The sequence below is a fragment of the Onychostoma macrolepis genome, chromosome 19 (assembly GCF_012432095.1).
Source record: "Onychostoma macrolepis isolate SWU-2019 chromosome 19, ASM1243209v1, whole genome shotgun sequence".
Lineage (NCBI taxonomy): Eukaryota > Metazoa > Chordata > Actinopteri > Cypriniformes > Cyprinidae > Onychostoma > Onychostoma macrolepis.
The window spans coordinates 24573444-24588758 of record NC_081173.1 but is presented as its reverse complement, the minus strand read 5'-3'; the positions used below and the strand labels follow the sequence as shown (position 1 = coordinate 24588758).

General features: G+C 40.0%; 2 protein-coding genes across 2 annotated transcripts in view; one reads left to right on the top strand and one right to left on the bottom strand.

Moving 5' to 3' along the window:
• bop1 (BOP1 ribosomal biogenesis factor) overlaps positions 1–15315 on the top strand; it is an 86879-nt gene that overhangs the window by 27478 nt on the left and 44086 nt on the right. The window lies entirely within an intron of this gene.
• scxa (scleraxis bHLH transcription factor a) lies at positions 3793–10245 on the bottom strand. The gene is made up of 2 exons (XM_058753689.1): positions 9191–10245; positions 3793–4495 (listed from the first exon to the last, which is right to left on the bottom strand). The coding sequence occupies exons 1-2, from the start codon at positions 9758–9760 to the stop codon at positions 4457–4459; spliced, it is 609 nt and encodes a 202-aa protein (XP_058609672.1). The 5' UTR covers positions 9761–10245; the 3' UTR covers positions 3793–4456.

Genomic DNA, 15315 nt, shown 5'->3' with positions numbered 1-15315 from the left:
CCTTGGCGTTTAGCATCTCTCCTCAGGTCCTGACGTAGATACCTTCAGTCAGACTTTCTCTGGGCCTGTCCTCAAATTTTAAAATGAAAATATGCTTTTTCAACCATACGGGCAAACGGCTCTTCGTGGCTTGTAGGACAGCAGAAGGGAAAAAAAACCACTCACTGGGATGTTTCGGTTAATGATATAAAGGAAAAGTCAAGCGCTTCGCTCTTGTGGATTTGATTCGACGACTTTCTCTTCTGTTATACGACCAGAGTCGTCATGTAGAAAAGCTTCAGGGCCTCATTAGATATTTAATTTTCAATAAATAATGACTTTCTCTGAATGATGTACCGGATGCTCCGAGGCCAGGTGGGAAACCCATTTGAGACCTACGTTGCCAGAATGCAAACTTTCCACATGCGTCCTCCAAGGTTAAAGCCCCGTGTGCGAAGATCTGCAGATTATTTATTTATCGGGGTGGTGTGGTGGTTTTTTGCCATAAGTAATGAGCAATTGACCTTTCGACGACCTCTTTCATGGTTTCGCTATTTTAGAAATAATGATGGGATATATTTTTATGGCCTTTTGGTTCTGTATAAGAAGTTGGGAAATTAAAAGTGGGGTCTCCAGCTGCAGGTCTGTCAGGTGAGCGAATCCGTTCCTTCCATCTGACCGCATGGCACCTTCTTCTTTGGGTAAGGCGGATGGGTCGGGACGGGACAGCAGCGCTCTGATGCTGAACAGACGAGAATCAGGCCCATGCAGCTGTCATCTGTTAGCCATCCTCCAGACGGTCTCGCGGGACCCGGGGGAGGCTGGATTATTACCCCCACGTCCAGCCTTTCATGGAAAGAACTGCGTCTGCTCTGGTCATCGGCCTGCTCTGTTTTGAAACTGTTTAGGCCGGTAATGAGGGGGACAATGTGTTTTCAGGATTCGTTTGCTGTTGCTTCCAATTTGTAACTTGACATTGGTGAATGTGTGTGTAGAGTGGATGTCTGTGTTTATTTAAATTGAATAGCATTACAAGTTCAACATATCTTATGTTTACTGTACAAAAGTGGCCCATTTCATGGTATTGAACTTGCAGTAGGTAAATATCGGCATGACTGAATGATAAAAATTACTAAACAAAATAAGAAATGATGCTTTTGTTTTATGGTTATAGGAAACATACCTTCATGCAAGGTTGTTTGGACACTGTTTGTGCAGAGATATAATTCAGATGCTTCTTAGCAGATTAATTGACTGATAACTGATCATTTGAAGGATATTTGCATTGGCTCACAATGGTGTCCGTTTGGGAACAGAGTTGATAGTTCCCCTTGTGTCCTTTTCAAAATATACAGACAGTCTCGCCAATGAATAAACAGTTTTGGTTTTCAACTTTTTTCTCTGAATTGAGTAAATAGTGTAGAATTTATTTCTTCTTCACACTTCACACTGTTATTCACATTTGCTGCCATGTATATAAAATTAAATTAATATTAAATATAAAAATATATTAAATATAAAACATTTTTGTCTGTATGTTAATATATTTAAATGAGATTTTCAAAGTATATTAAAATATGAAAATATTATTTCATAATTTTATTATAATATTATATATTATACATTTATTTATTACATTTACAATGTTATATATAATGTATACATTTTACATATTTAAAGATATAAAACATTTATTTAAATGTTGGTATTATTATATTATATATTTATTATATATTATACATTTTTTAATTAAACAAATGTATAATATATAGCATAAAGAAATGTCAATGTCACTTCATTCCTATTAATATAATATTTCCAAATATAATTTTTCAAGTTTAATATCTTTTCCTTTTAGGTGTCCAAAGTGTTTTATTCTATAGTCCATGACATTTGGAGCTCAAGTAATTGCATCTTCATGAGTGACTAGAATGGGTAGTTCTCTTTTTTTCTTAGATCAAGCCTTATATTTTAATGCATAGTCATTGCTGATTATGTGCTTTGTCATTGTTATTCTTCTGTATGAGTGTTGATGTCTGTAGTAGCTGGATGCGAGGCCTGCGTCAGACGCACAGGTAACCGGGTTCATGTGTGTCGATATGGAGCTGTTCTGTGAGATATGAGGGGATGACAGAATGACAGACCGGGGTGAACCAAGGGGTAAGACTCAGCGGGATGCCGCCTAATGCTTTGCTTTTAGTCTTGCGTACCTCCACAGCCCCATCAGTAAAGATCAAGTACTGCTTCATTGACACCAGACTAGTTTGATTTAGTTTTAAACTGAAAACAATCGATAATATAATTGAAAAACAGCTCTCTGCTCTCTGCTCTCCAATTAATGACACACCAGAGCTTGTATGTCTCATTGCAAGTTTTCGTCGTTCTTGCACCAATCATGGAGATTAACGGCAGATTTATTTATAAATGAAATCCAGATGGGGCGTTTAACGAAAGTAAAATAATTAGCTGTTTTTGCAATGGTCGAATTGAAATATCACTGAAGCTCAGTATGAAATATCACCCATGAGAAGCTCTTTTGTGTATATATATTTTTTTTTTCTTAAGAAGCAGCCGAATGTTTTAGACATTAACTACAAAAACAATCACAAGATTAATTGCAATTATTATATTAACCTAATGTCAAAAGATTAAAATAAAGCTATCTCTTTTTTTTTTTTTTTTTTTTGATGAGTTTAACAAAACAGAGTCTCATTTTAGTTACCTGAAAGGAGAGATGAAGTGATTTTAGTTTGGCGAGCAGGTGTGGAGGTTGTAGACAGCGATACGTCTCGTTGAGATGCTCAAGACCAAGACAAAATTTGTCCGAACTTCCTCTCACCAGTTTTTAGAGCTGCCAGGAGTGGACAATGCCAGGACCGCTGCCAAAAGCTTTACCTGCGAATCCCATCTGCACCACCACACAGAACAGCTGTCTGTCTGACAGGCCTCACTTCCTGTGCCGTCCACCTTTGTTCGGTCGTCTGTTTCAACTCACACTTCTTCCTGTCCTCCAATTTCAGCAACCATTGTAACAACTATTGTACCTTCTTTGTACTTTTTGGAAGATAATGATTAGTTTTTCTTTTTTGATTGCGACCAAAAAAATGACAAAAACTAAGTTAGCCAGGTGTGTGTGTGTGTGTGTGTGTGTGTGTGTGTGTGTGTGGATAGATGGAGAGAGAGAGATTTAAAACGAGACAAAAGCACAAAAAAAAAATCAAGATATTTCTTGTCAATTCACCCCCCCCAACCAGGATTCTCGCTGTCTTGATAAAATCTTATAACTCCATGGGCATTTTTATTATATATATATATAATATTTATAAGCTCTAAAGTCTTTTATAAGGTAGAAATTGTGAGTATAAAATATTTTTACAAATATTCCTCTAATTCTTATCCAGTAAATCAAGAGGCAGAAATGTTGAGAATCCCTGCAATAGATCATAAACAACTGTTCTTGCCAGTTTTAGTTGATAACGTTGAATAAATCTTGAAGTATTATGTCTGAGTTTGTGAAATATAAGACTATGTAAGTGTCTCCTAGATGTGTTTGTATTTCTTAACCTAATTAAACACAGAAAGAGAATGTGAAATTAAATATTTAGTCTTCAAGGATTCGTGATGAGAGATGATCTACAGAGATGATAAAATAAAAGTGTTGATCTTTATCTGGAGGGACTGTTTTTGTAGCTGTTTTGAGGTTTTGGCTAAATTACAGGACGGCTGGATGACAAAGATATCCAAACGTCTTTGTGACATGATGTTGAGTCATACTAGAAAGAAACGCAGGTGGTTTTCACTCTGTTTGTTCAGTCGTTTTTAATTTAAACAATGAAGAATATATGTCATTTGCCATATTAGACATACAGTATACTGCATTTTTTGAATTTATTGCGTTTTCATAGTCAGGCTAAGTGTCTTTCGTGTTTTGATAAGAAATAACGTGCCACACATCAGTTTGCATTCGTTCATGTCCTCAATATGAGCACTTATGAGCACTCCCAAGGTCCTCTTTGATTTTGAATATAAGATGTTCCTTCATTGTTTTGATTTGCAAAGCTGGGCTCCATATGTTGTGTCTCCTGGGGAAGTGATGTGATCATTTGCAGCCTTGTAAATGCAGTCCTCTTATTCAGATAGTCTTTGGTGAATAGCTTTACCTCAACTCCCTGTGGTCAAAAATAAACATTTGCTGTAGCTTGGTGTGAAAATGGACAGAAAAGGTGGAAATGGATGAAGTCTGTGGCGGGATGTTCAGCTCTTGCATAATCAAGGCGCTGCAGTCTGGTCTTTTTCCAGTCATATATGGTTTTTTTTTGGTTTTTTCTCCAATAAAATGCTCCAGTCCAACGGCGATTTACAAATAATTAAATATGAATTGATATTTGCATATATACATCACAACATTGCGTTTTGCAGTCAACAGCTTTTGTACATTGGTGATGATGATATTTTGTAAATCCTTTCAGGTCGTTGCTTAACTCCTCAGGGCCGATTTCCTCTCTCTGTCTTTGCTCTGAAATGAAAGAAAAGAATTGATTAGTCATGAAAAATGTCAGTTTTGTTTTTATTAAAAAAAAAAATGTTTTATTCATTTTAATATGTATTTTTTTCAATTATTATTTAATATCCATTTCTTATTTTTAATACAAATGCATTTTTTCACATACATTTAATTATGTAAGTTTATTTGTTTAAGTGATTGCTTTTATCCAGAATTTTACAAATGCTCGATATTTATTGATTTTCAGCTCTTCAGGAGTTGTTGACTCTTGAGGGTTCATGTCGCCCTTCTCCCTGCGGGCTGGTGGTTTGGCATTAACACGCCTGCTGTTTTTCTCCTATCACCTTTCCATTTGCGGTAGCACGCACACACACCTGGCTCACATTTCCCAGTTTGCTTTGCTTAGAACAGGAGCAGATGGAATGCCATCGTTCCTGCGGCCCCCATCTGATGTAGGCGGAGTTTCTAGTCAAAACACTCAACCTTAACTGATGAAGTCAGACAGAATCCCATTTGAAAATAACCCTGACCCTCGACGTTTTCCTTTCTTTCTTTCCTTTTTTTTTTCTCACTCCTATTTTTTTTTTCCCCCAGCCCCTCCTCTAAGTTCAGTGCCACTTTAAAGTCACCAGCGCTCTGACTCCAGGGATCACTTATGGCCAAACTAATAGGATTTTGCCTACATTTGCTTTTCATATCCTGTCTAACACGCCGTAAAGAAATTATTATTGCTGGAGCTTACGTCCAAATGCCCAGATTGATCGTATGCTCCCCTTGGTCTGAAGTCCTTTATAAACACATTATTTCCAAGTACTTTGAGGCAGGAAACAAATCAAAACAAATCTTTATATCAATAAATTGGTGTTCACCTCCTTTTTTTTTTTTTTCCTTCAAGCGGCTGCGGTGCTCTTAACACAAATATTTGGCTTCACCTTAGGTTGACAGCTTTCTGAAGATCACAATGAGACGGTGTGTGTGCATGCATGTGTTTAGACGTGTAACTCTAGCCCCTCGGTGGTGACAGGACGGGTAGATTATTAAAACCAGTCTTGTGTTTGCACTAATCCCAATATATGAGTTTTGCACCCTTTGAATGCGCCATTTACACTCTTTTGATTGTTTTTATAGTGTTCGGGAGTATTTGCACAGACCTTTTTGCTGCTGCCCACAAGCGAAAACACTAGTTTCCCTTCGTTTATGGTTATGAAGCGTACCGCCCCACCTGTGGTAAAGGATGACCCAATTCCAGCCCAACTTTAATTCATGTGGCTTCACTTTCCAGAAGGTATTGAAGTATTCACATTTGGCGGTTTTATAAGATCCTGCTTTTGGCCAAATCTTTCAGGATACATTCGAATGAAACGGCAGTTTACGGAGGGAAAAATGTTGGCTCTTTAACGTGCGCTGCTAACACTTCAAATAATTTCATATTGTGTCAAATGTTCGGGCTCCCGTTAGAGCGAAAGACTCTAAACTCTTCCATATGCTCGTAATGAGAGAAGTCTCGATAATTATGCAGAAAATATGACCCACGTTACTTTTTATTCAGTTACCATCTGAGCAGATGCCATAACTGTGTTGAAGACATCCCATCTGCCTCAAAAAAGGCATTTTCTGAGTAATCCAGTCTGGTTATGCAATCTATCCAAACCTATGTCCTCACCTGCGAGAAACCAAGCGTCCGCCACTAATGACTAGTGTGGTTTAGCCGAATGGACAGAGGAAGATGGTGTCGCTCTGTCATATTTGTGGTTCAGCCAGGGTGGATATAGTGATGTAGAAAATAGTAGTTACCGAGTGAGTGAGTGAGTGTGTGTGTGTGTGCGTGTGTGTGTGTGCAAATATCAAGAAGCAGTCCAAGATGACAATAAATACAGATAAAACCGCCAGATGCATCAAAAGCTGGAAAATGTTTAGAGTAAAATCGATCATTTTTATATAGACACAAATCTGTTTGAGTCTTGAATGTCTTAGCAGGCAAAAGTAGCAGTTTTCTGCCGCACGACTGTCTGCGTTTGATTTAAACGTCCGTTTCACTCGTTCGCTGGAGAATCTCGACGCAGCTGTCTGTTTTGTGTCCGCTTACAGACGCTTAACTTTGGCGAAAACCCGAACATTTGAATTCAGTTATACCTCTAGTGTGTGTGTTCTTTATTTTGTCTTTCTCTTTCTTTAGAAACAATAAAGCCGTGCGTCTTGGCTGAAGGATACTTTCACGGCGTAATGAGCACTAAGTAGGGGTAAAAGAGACGAGTGCGGTTTTGGAGTGCACAGACCCACTTCTGAAAGCGTACTACAAAGGCAAGGCCCGGTCTGTTTCAAATATCTGCCTGCCACTGGAATCCTGAAGACATGGGCGTAATTCTCGATTGGACTTATAAAGATCTATCATTTCGTTTTGTACGGATTAAGGTTACGGCCTGAAATGGGAGTGTTGGCCTTTGGCCTGTTGTTGTTCCTAACTCTGTGGTTTCTGGGTGGTTTCTATGTGATTTTCAACAACAGTTTAACCACAAACAGTTTAGCAAATAAAACCTTTACGTTGCCAGTTATAAGGAGCTCTTATTTATTATGTACATTTGTTTCAGTCTTTTATATGCAGTGTGGCTTGTGCAATATCGAACGTCTAGGAATTCGATTTGGAAACGTATAGATGCTCAACGAGTTGCTAATTTGTGCTTGATCGATATTTAGAGAGCAACAGTGGCCAAATGTCGAATTTATTAATAATGTTTTTTACAGTTTAGCTGAGTACATGAATTGCACACACAGACCTGTTGATATTTCATTAAAGCTCAGATATTTTGTTGCAGAAAATGATTAAATAGCGGCTGATTAGATCAGTTTGACTTATAAAAAATGGTCTGCTAATCAGGTTTTGGGATTTACAGGAAATGTTCTTCACTTTTCCGTACTTAGTGTTTTTCTTGCTACAAGATAAATCCATTGAAATCTTAATTTAATGGCCTTAATGCTCTCAGCTTAAAGTGCAAAGACTGCTGTGTTCCTTTCAGAATTCTGTGAAAATCCTCCTTTGAAAGATTTACGAAGGTCCAAGCAGGTTGCATGTCGTGCTTGACAAGGATATTAATTGGGCAACGAGGAAGCAACTAAGAACAACACAGGATGTGAGAGTAAAACGCTGAGGTTGGTGTACGGCTACTTGGGGGGGAAAATACCCAGCAGCAGATGTTCCCTAGATTCTCATGGCCTGAAATATAGATCACGGACCATTTACATTTGCATATTTATGCCTCCCATTTGCTCATTTGTCATAAATGGCCCAAACTAGGTTTGTCGTAATTCACCCGTGCGGTGCAGAGTATCCACGGCAGAATCAGTTGCTATCTTTTATTGTTTATTTCCTTCACTACAGACTTTACTTTGAAAGATCCAGAAAAGAAAATGTAGCTCAATGGCTTCTGGAAGCACTTCAGGTTTTTGAGGATTAAACACACGTTGCGGTGGTGAGATACCCTGACCAAAAATGCTCTTGTGTCATGGCGGAGTGTAATTGTCTTGAGCGTGTGTTATATTTCAACCGCTGACAGTTCTTCGCCACGCAAGTTTAAATTACAGTTTTCCCCCTGTTTTTGGTTTGGTGTCATTGTATTCCTCACAGCCAGAGCGTGATTTACGGTTTTATTTTTAATGTGCTGCGGTGTTGGCTCCACGGGCCAAGGTCAGCGCAGTCACGCTCGCCGGGGGAAGAGATGGATGATGTGTTTGTATATTACCTGACAGTCTCTTTGTTGATTGGATATTTTCCGTTGGGCTACATTTAATCCGATCTTTCACTGCATCTGTCTATGAGGTCATGGTAGCAGCGCACTCTGTAACAGAGATATCGCCCTTGATGGAAAAGGACATGTGGATGAAGTCATAACTCAGCTTCAGAGTGCTGAGGACGGTTTTCAGTGACAATCGTTATCTCAGGGAGGCAGAGAATTACGACGCAGATTCACTAAAAGACGTAGTTGGCCGGTGTAGGGCAGAATATCTGAAACCACTAGTTGATCATGCCTCGGAAAGCATGTATGAAATTATGCCTTATCAGCTTTCTGTTGAGTTATAAGTTTTTGCAGTGCCAGATCCAGAAGTTGGATCTTAAAAAATAACTGTGCTTCACGATGCCATAGAAGAACCTTTTTTGTCTAAATGGTTCCATAAAGAATCTTTGTTATCTGAAGAACCTTAGTTTTGCAAAATGTTCTTTGTGGCAAAAGAAGGTTCTTTAGATTATAAAAAGGCAAGAAAGAGATGGTTCTTTAAAGAACCTTTGACTGAATGGTTCTTTGTGGAACCAAAAATGGCTCTTCTATAGCATCGCTGTGAAGAACCTTTTAAGCACCTTTATTTTTAAGAGTGTAGATTTTGTGTATATAAACTGCTTTGTTGTGGCTAGATTTACAGAAATGCTTTGTAGAAAGGAAACAAACCCTTGCAACTACTTGTTTTAAAGGTAATCTACAAGTTTATTTTGATAGTATTTAATACAACCCAACTGTATCCTGACTAACTTTGCCTCAAGTCATTGCCCTCAGTGACCTTACTAGCAGAGAATGATTCAGACCCACTTTTATCCCTCCCTGAGGTTCAGCTGTATTTCACACCTCTGTCTGTATTTCTTCAGCTTGTTTGTGGACTTGAACACATCCAGATCATTGCACAACCTTAACGGCGAACACCTGCATGCGTCTCACTCACCATTTTCCTCTGGTTGCTGAGGCAAAACGTGCAGATCTGTTTGGGCTGCGAGTTCTCCGAGTCCCGGTTTGGCGAGCCATGGTGGTGGTAGTAGTTTGAAGTCGAGGGCCCTCCGCTGTGGCACGGCTGTCCATCCCCGCAAGCTTCGCCCACCAGGAGCACATTTCCCAGATGGGAGATGTAACTGGACGCCAACCGCAAGGTCTCGATCTTGGACAGCTTCCGGTCAGCAGGCTCCGTGGGGATGAGAGTCCTCAACGCGGTGAAGGCCGTGTTGACGCTGTTGGTGCGATCCCGCTCCCGTGCGTTGGCTGCATTGCGTTGACGGCCCTCTGGCAATGGACCCATTGTGCCCGTGCAGTTGGATGGCGACCCTATCAGCCGTCCACCACCTCCTACACCAGGTTTCCGCTTTCTTCCAACTTTAAGGTCATACCCCGAGGTGTCCAAGCGAAAAGAGCGGTCGTCCGAGCCTGAGCTCTCGCTGCCATTTTCATCGTCCTCCGACATCATTGAGATCTCAGAATACAGGTATCGGCTGGGAGCCGGTCGTACCATCGCGAAAGACATCGCTGAAACCTCCGAACCTCTCCACACGGATCTCAAATGTTGCTTGCAAGACTCTAGATTTCGTAATGCATGGATCTCTTGGCTTCAGAACCAATCCTGCACTTGTTTGCTCTTTGAATAGTCCTCTAGTACAGTTGCGCTCTGGTATTACATTGCTTTGGCACTACGGACCCTTTGAAATTAGTTTTTCTTTGCCGTCAAGACTTGGAGAATTGATCCTGAAGGGTTGAACTTGTTGTTTGTCCTCACTCACATCCCATCTGAGCTGAAATCCACGTCTTGCTTCCTCAAACACACATGCACACTCCTTCTCCGGCTCTCTGTCCCTGTGCAGCGCTGGCTCTCCCCCCTGAGCAGAGACCCACGTGTGGTTTCACTGAGTGTTTCAGTATGGTTGTGCTTTATAGGTTGTGGGAGTGTCTGGTATGATTCCTCCCTCTCTAACTCCCTCACTCTCTCTCTCTCTCTCTCTCTCTCTCTCTCTCTCTGTCCTCCATCCCTCTCTTTTACTGCTTATGCAAATACCCCAGCTGGTGGCTCAGGCAGGGAGCAAAGTGGTTCTATACAGCTATCAACTTCAGCTTTTTTAACTCCCAGTTAATAATGGCCTTTCTTTTTTTTCCTTCTTGCTTGCTTGCCTTAGCGGTTTGAAATTGTTTCTTGCTTTCATACTCATTTGCTTGCTTCCTATCTGACAACAGTATTTTTTCTGTCATATTTTCCCTCTGCTTGCTCACTTTCGTGCTTGAAGATTGTCATTTCTTTGCTTGCTTGATTCTTTTTCTTTCTTTCTTTCTTTCTTTCTTTTTCTTTCTTTTTCTTTCCTTACTGATTTAAAATTGCTATTATCCTTTCTTCATCTTTTTCCTTTACTCTTTTTCTCCTTTCTTCTTTTACTGATTTTAAATCATTCTTTCTTGCTTTTGTTCATATTTCTTGCTTTCATTCTTGCCACATTGTTTGCTTGCTGTCTTTCCTTTGACGCATTTTCTCTTCTATCTTTATTTTCCTGCTGCCTCTTCCTTTCACCCGTTATTTACAGTTATACTGCATCCTAGAGGGACTCTTACACTCCAGGGCTTCAACTGGAGATCTGTAAAGTTTGGGTCATTCTTTCACCCATTCTGCCCTCCTCCCCCTGAACTCTGTAACCAGTACCTTACCTCAGTGGTGGTTTTACGAAGACCCATGTGTCAGAGTCGGACCTTCTCAGGGCCGGTCTTTTGCAGTGAGTCTACACTCCCGTGGTTTGTCTTCCGCTCTGAGTCAGTGACTGTCCGGTAGCTTGATGAACTATGTTGTCCGTGAAGATGAGTGGGTTATCTTACACTTTAGCACATTGCCGTTTTGTCTGGCTGGACTGGTTTAGTCACGGGAGGGAAATAGCAATATACATCATCCAACGGGACCATAACTCAGATCGTAGCACCTGTTCTTCTCTTAGTCATTACCACCAATCACCAATTTATGATGAAATGAAGATAATCCCTCTGAGAAACAGATTTTGGTCATGTTGTGTTTTTGAGAAAAGGATATATTGTATCTTTTTGAGAGTAACTTTGAGGAAAGTTATATGGTCTTGCTTAGCTTAACTATGGAAGTTTGAAAAGGTTGTCTGAACTTATTATATGTTCTGTCACGCTTTTGTAACTTTATAGCTGCAAGTCATTAAAAATATTGTTCCCAAAACATATCAACTTGACTTTACCGTCCTTATAGGTTTCGTTGAGGGAAAATTGCACAAGACCAGCATGCTATTTCTCTAAATTCAGGTCTTTTCTCATCCTAATGTTTTATTTCTGTTGTATAGGTGAATAAAGTGGCAGAAGGTACAAAACAAAATACATATGTTTCCATACGGTGCAACCATTTGATAAGTGTACTCCTTGATGTCATTATAATTTCAACTCCTATTTACCCTCTGGAAAATATGAAGATATGAATGGTGGCTTGTCATTTTTCCCCCTTCATTTTGTCTAGATTTCATATTTTTGACATTAGCTCAAGACTAGTCTGGCGGCATAACGATGTGGTTTTCGTACCATTTCTCTGCGAATGGCGGCTTGAGATGGAGATGATGAAAAAGACGTTTTGAGGACGTGGTAAATCCATATTAATGCCGTCTCATGTTTAGTCTCTTTGAACCGCAGCCTCATTAATAAGCGATGTGAGTTAAAGGCCAGACGGGATATCTGATTTCCGGCGTTTGCTCGTGGTCGAAACCACAGGAGAGGTGGATCCACTCAAGCACTCGCTTCCGTACTTTTTGGCCTCATTTTTAATTCATTATTTGTTGTTAATGGTAGCGATATACTTTTTGAGCTAGACTATACAGTCTTTTCCTTTTTAAGGTGAATTTATTCATTAATTCGTTCCCCGAACGGTCATTTGAAGCCCATCGTCATGAAGAACAGGAACGTAACACTTAACACCTGAAACTTGCTTTCTCCTTAAATTTAAGATGGAAAACGTTCCCAGTCTGTCGAGGCACGAAGCCTTTGTGTTTCATGTTTTCATTAATGTAAATGGTTTTGTTAATGGCTGCTGCGAGCGAAGAGATTTATATTCCTCTGAGTGGGAGAGCACTCTTTAATTTTATTCTTGTAAAAGGGAATTTTGACCTGGTTTAACTAGCAGCAGTAAATCACTAGTTGAGTTTTTAACACAATTGTATTGAAATAATGTTTTCCGCATGTCGAAACATGTACGATTATCCTGTTCCGAATGGACTTTTCCTCCTCTTTTCTGTTTTTTAGGGCAATAAAACCTTAAAGATGTCTTTTTTTTTTTTTTTTTTTTTCCTTCTTGAAACCAATTTTGAAGTTGAATGGCTTTACCAGTCACTAGTCAGACATATTCACTCCCCAGACTAAAAAGTATCAGTTGCACTTCTGCAAAGATGTGTCTTCATGAAGAGGCGAGCAAACGCTTCACTATGAAAGCGTTACTGTTTTGAAGTCTCAGATATGGTTGTGTGCTTGCTTCTGATGTGAATTAATCATTCTTTTGAATCAGATCATTTGGTTTGAACTGATTTGCTTGGTATTTGCAAAACATCATTACAGCATCATTACTCCAGTCTTCAGAGTCACATGGTCCTTCAGAAATCATTCTAATAGGCTGATTTTCTACTCAAGAAACATTTCTTATTAATATCAGTTGAAAACAGTTGTGCTGCTTAATATTTTTGAAACCCATTTTTCAAGATAATTAGATTAATAGAAAATCTTTTGTAGCATTAGAAATGTATTTACTGTCACTTTTGATTAATTAAATTAAATTCAGTTAAATTCATCTTTGCTAATTAAAAGTATTAATATTGACTTTTTGGTTTGTGCATTATTTCACTTTTCATATTATTTGAGAGAAAACAAGGCCAAACCACATGAGAGAGAATAAAACTCATCTTGTTTCAGATTTTTTTTTTTCTAATGCATTGCGAAATATTGAATCATGACTTGTGTCATAAAGAGGTTGTTTTGCAATACCTTGCCCTAAAAGGGATATTTCATTACTCTTCTTTATTTGTATTTTTTCTTAAGGTTCATAAAATTGTGTACTAACTTATTGAGATGTTCTTTTGTCATTTTGGTAGATTTAGGGATTTGTTTTTCTTGACAGTCTTTTAAAAGACACGTTTGTGCTCTGCACCTGTTGGCAAGCTTTTTAGGCTTATATTTAGTAGAAAAGTAAGTGCATTTGTCACTGCACACTGTAGAGAAAGATGCTCATTCAACGAAGCATTTATGTCTTTTAGTGTCACAGTCACAACCGCAATGACACGGTAATATTTCTTTCCAGACCCCAGCTGTGACCTTTCAGTTATTAAAGCAAGAGCTCACCGCAGCAGTCCGTATATCCCGGGACGAGTCATTACAGGAACCGGGTCATAACGTGACGACATTCATTAGGGTCGAGCGAGACCACAGCAGAGATGGAATGTCTCGCTACCTCATAAAGATCGACCTCTGGGGTAACGAATGACAACGCTCGTTATCTCGCCGTCGGGCCGCTTAAAGCGGAGAAACGGCATCCCATCTGACTGCCATTAGCTCCCGCTGACCTCCTTCAGCGCTCTGCAACATCTAATCCAGCAGAAAAATGCTTTCTGGGCTCGGATCCTCTCAAGCCACAGGGTTTTCGGTGTTTGGTTAAACACTCGGGGTGCACTGTACTGCAATCGGCTGCTCGGATCCGTAAGCTTGTGGGTGGATTTGTCTGGACGGGTCCAAAAGAGCCCCTGTATCGCTTTCAGACCGGCAGAGACCGCTTAATCTAAGCCAGACGTAATCCGGCTTGCGCACGCATGCGGGACCTGTTGAGGTCACGGCGGTGATGACTTCAGTTAATTTATTCAAAAGAGAAGGCGGAGTCATATGAAGGGAACAAATAAAAGCAATTAGACTGGCCGAGGCCTTTGTTCTCATTGCTCTTATTGTGACTTTTCCGTTGTTAAAGCGCTCCTGTTCTTTTTTATGACGTGTTTTCTCTCGGGTACATTTACAGTGCGTAAAGCATATAAACAGGCCAAAACTACAGAGACTCTTAGTTGGTTTTTTCCATTGTATTATGAAGGCCGGAAGACCTAATTGAGAGCAGTCCATCCACACGTGCATTTTACACACGTCCACCGACTCGCAAAGCTCTTATTTTACTTTTTTGCCTGCTGTTGAACAATTTTGTTGTTCAGTATTAATTTTGGGGGGTTTGGGTTATGAGGTTACTGTAGCACTAGAAACCAGAAGAAAAGTTTGTCATGTTTATTCTTTAGGGATTGTACCTTGATCTTTACATTTCTGTATATTTCAAAGGCCCCTTAAGTCTAAGCCTGTACAATGCAATAATGAATTATGCATATTTTTTAGTTAATTTTTTAATTTTGAATAACTGTTTGTACTTCACTTGTTCCACATCTTTTTCTGTCGTTATTTTCTTGAGTGTTTGCTTTTATTGACGATTTAATATGTTTTTTTACAACTCGAAATGAAGTGAGCAGCAAATGTGAAAAGTGCTGCTTTTTGGAGAGCTCTTTGGGTCCCGCTCAGTTTCTCATATTCCTTACGCGGGATGCTTGGGTTTGGGTATTATTCCATAATCATTTTCCAATTTCGATTTTCCAGCGAGCTGTTAGCGGTGGATGTTAGCGGCATCCTAATGGCCTGCGTGCAGCTGCCACTCACCCACATTCGCGCGCACGGGGATGCGGTGCGCTAACACATCTGCACGCATTCCTGCTGCAGACGCATGGCCCTGTTTGGATGGACCTCATGGAAAGTGTGGATGTGGCAGCGTTCCACTGCGGAGTTTGAGTTTACTGGGATTATAAATGATCCCATTAGAGGGAAATGCAAACCTGCATTTGTGGGGAGGAGACGCAGGCTGCTCCGTCTGCAAATGGCTTGTCGCTCAGTGGCCCGTGCCGAGTGGGTAAGCCGTGGAACCGCTTCCATAAATCCCATCTTAAGCAGTTCTCCTGCCCGGTGCCCATCGAGAACCAGCGTCTCCTCGCGTTAAATGCTCTCCGTCAAATCAGCACTGCTGCTGGAAAATATTCC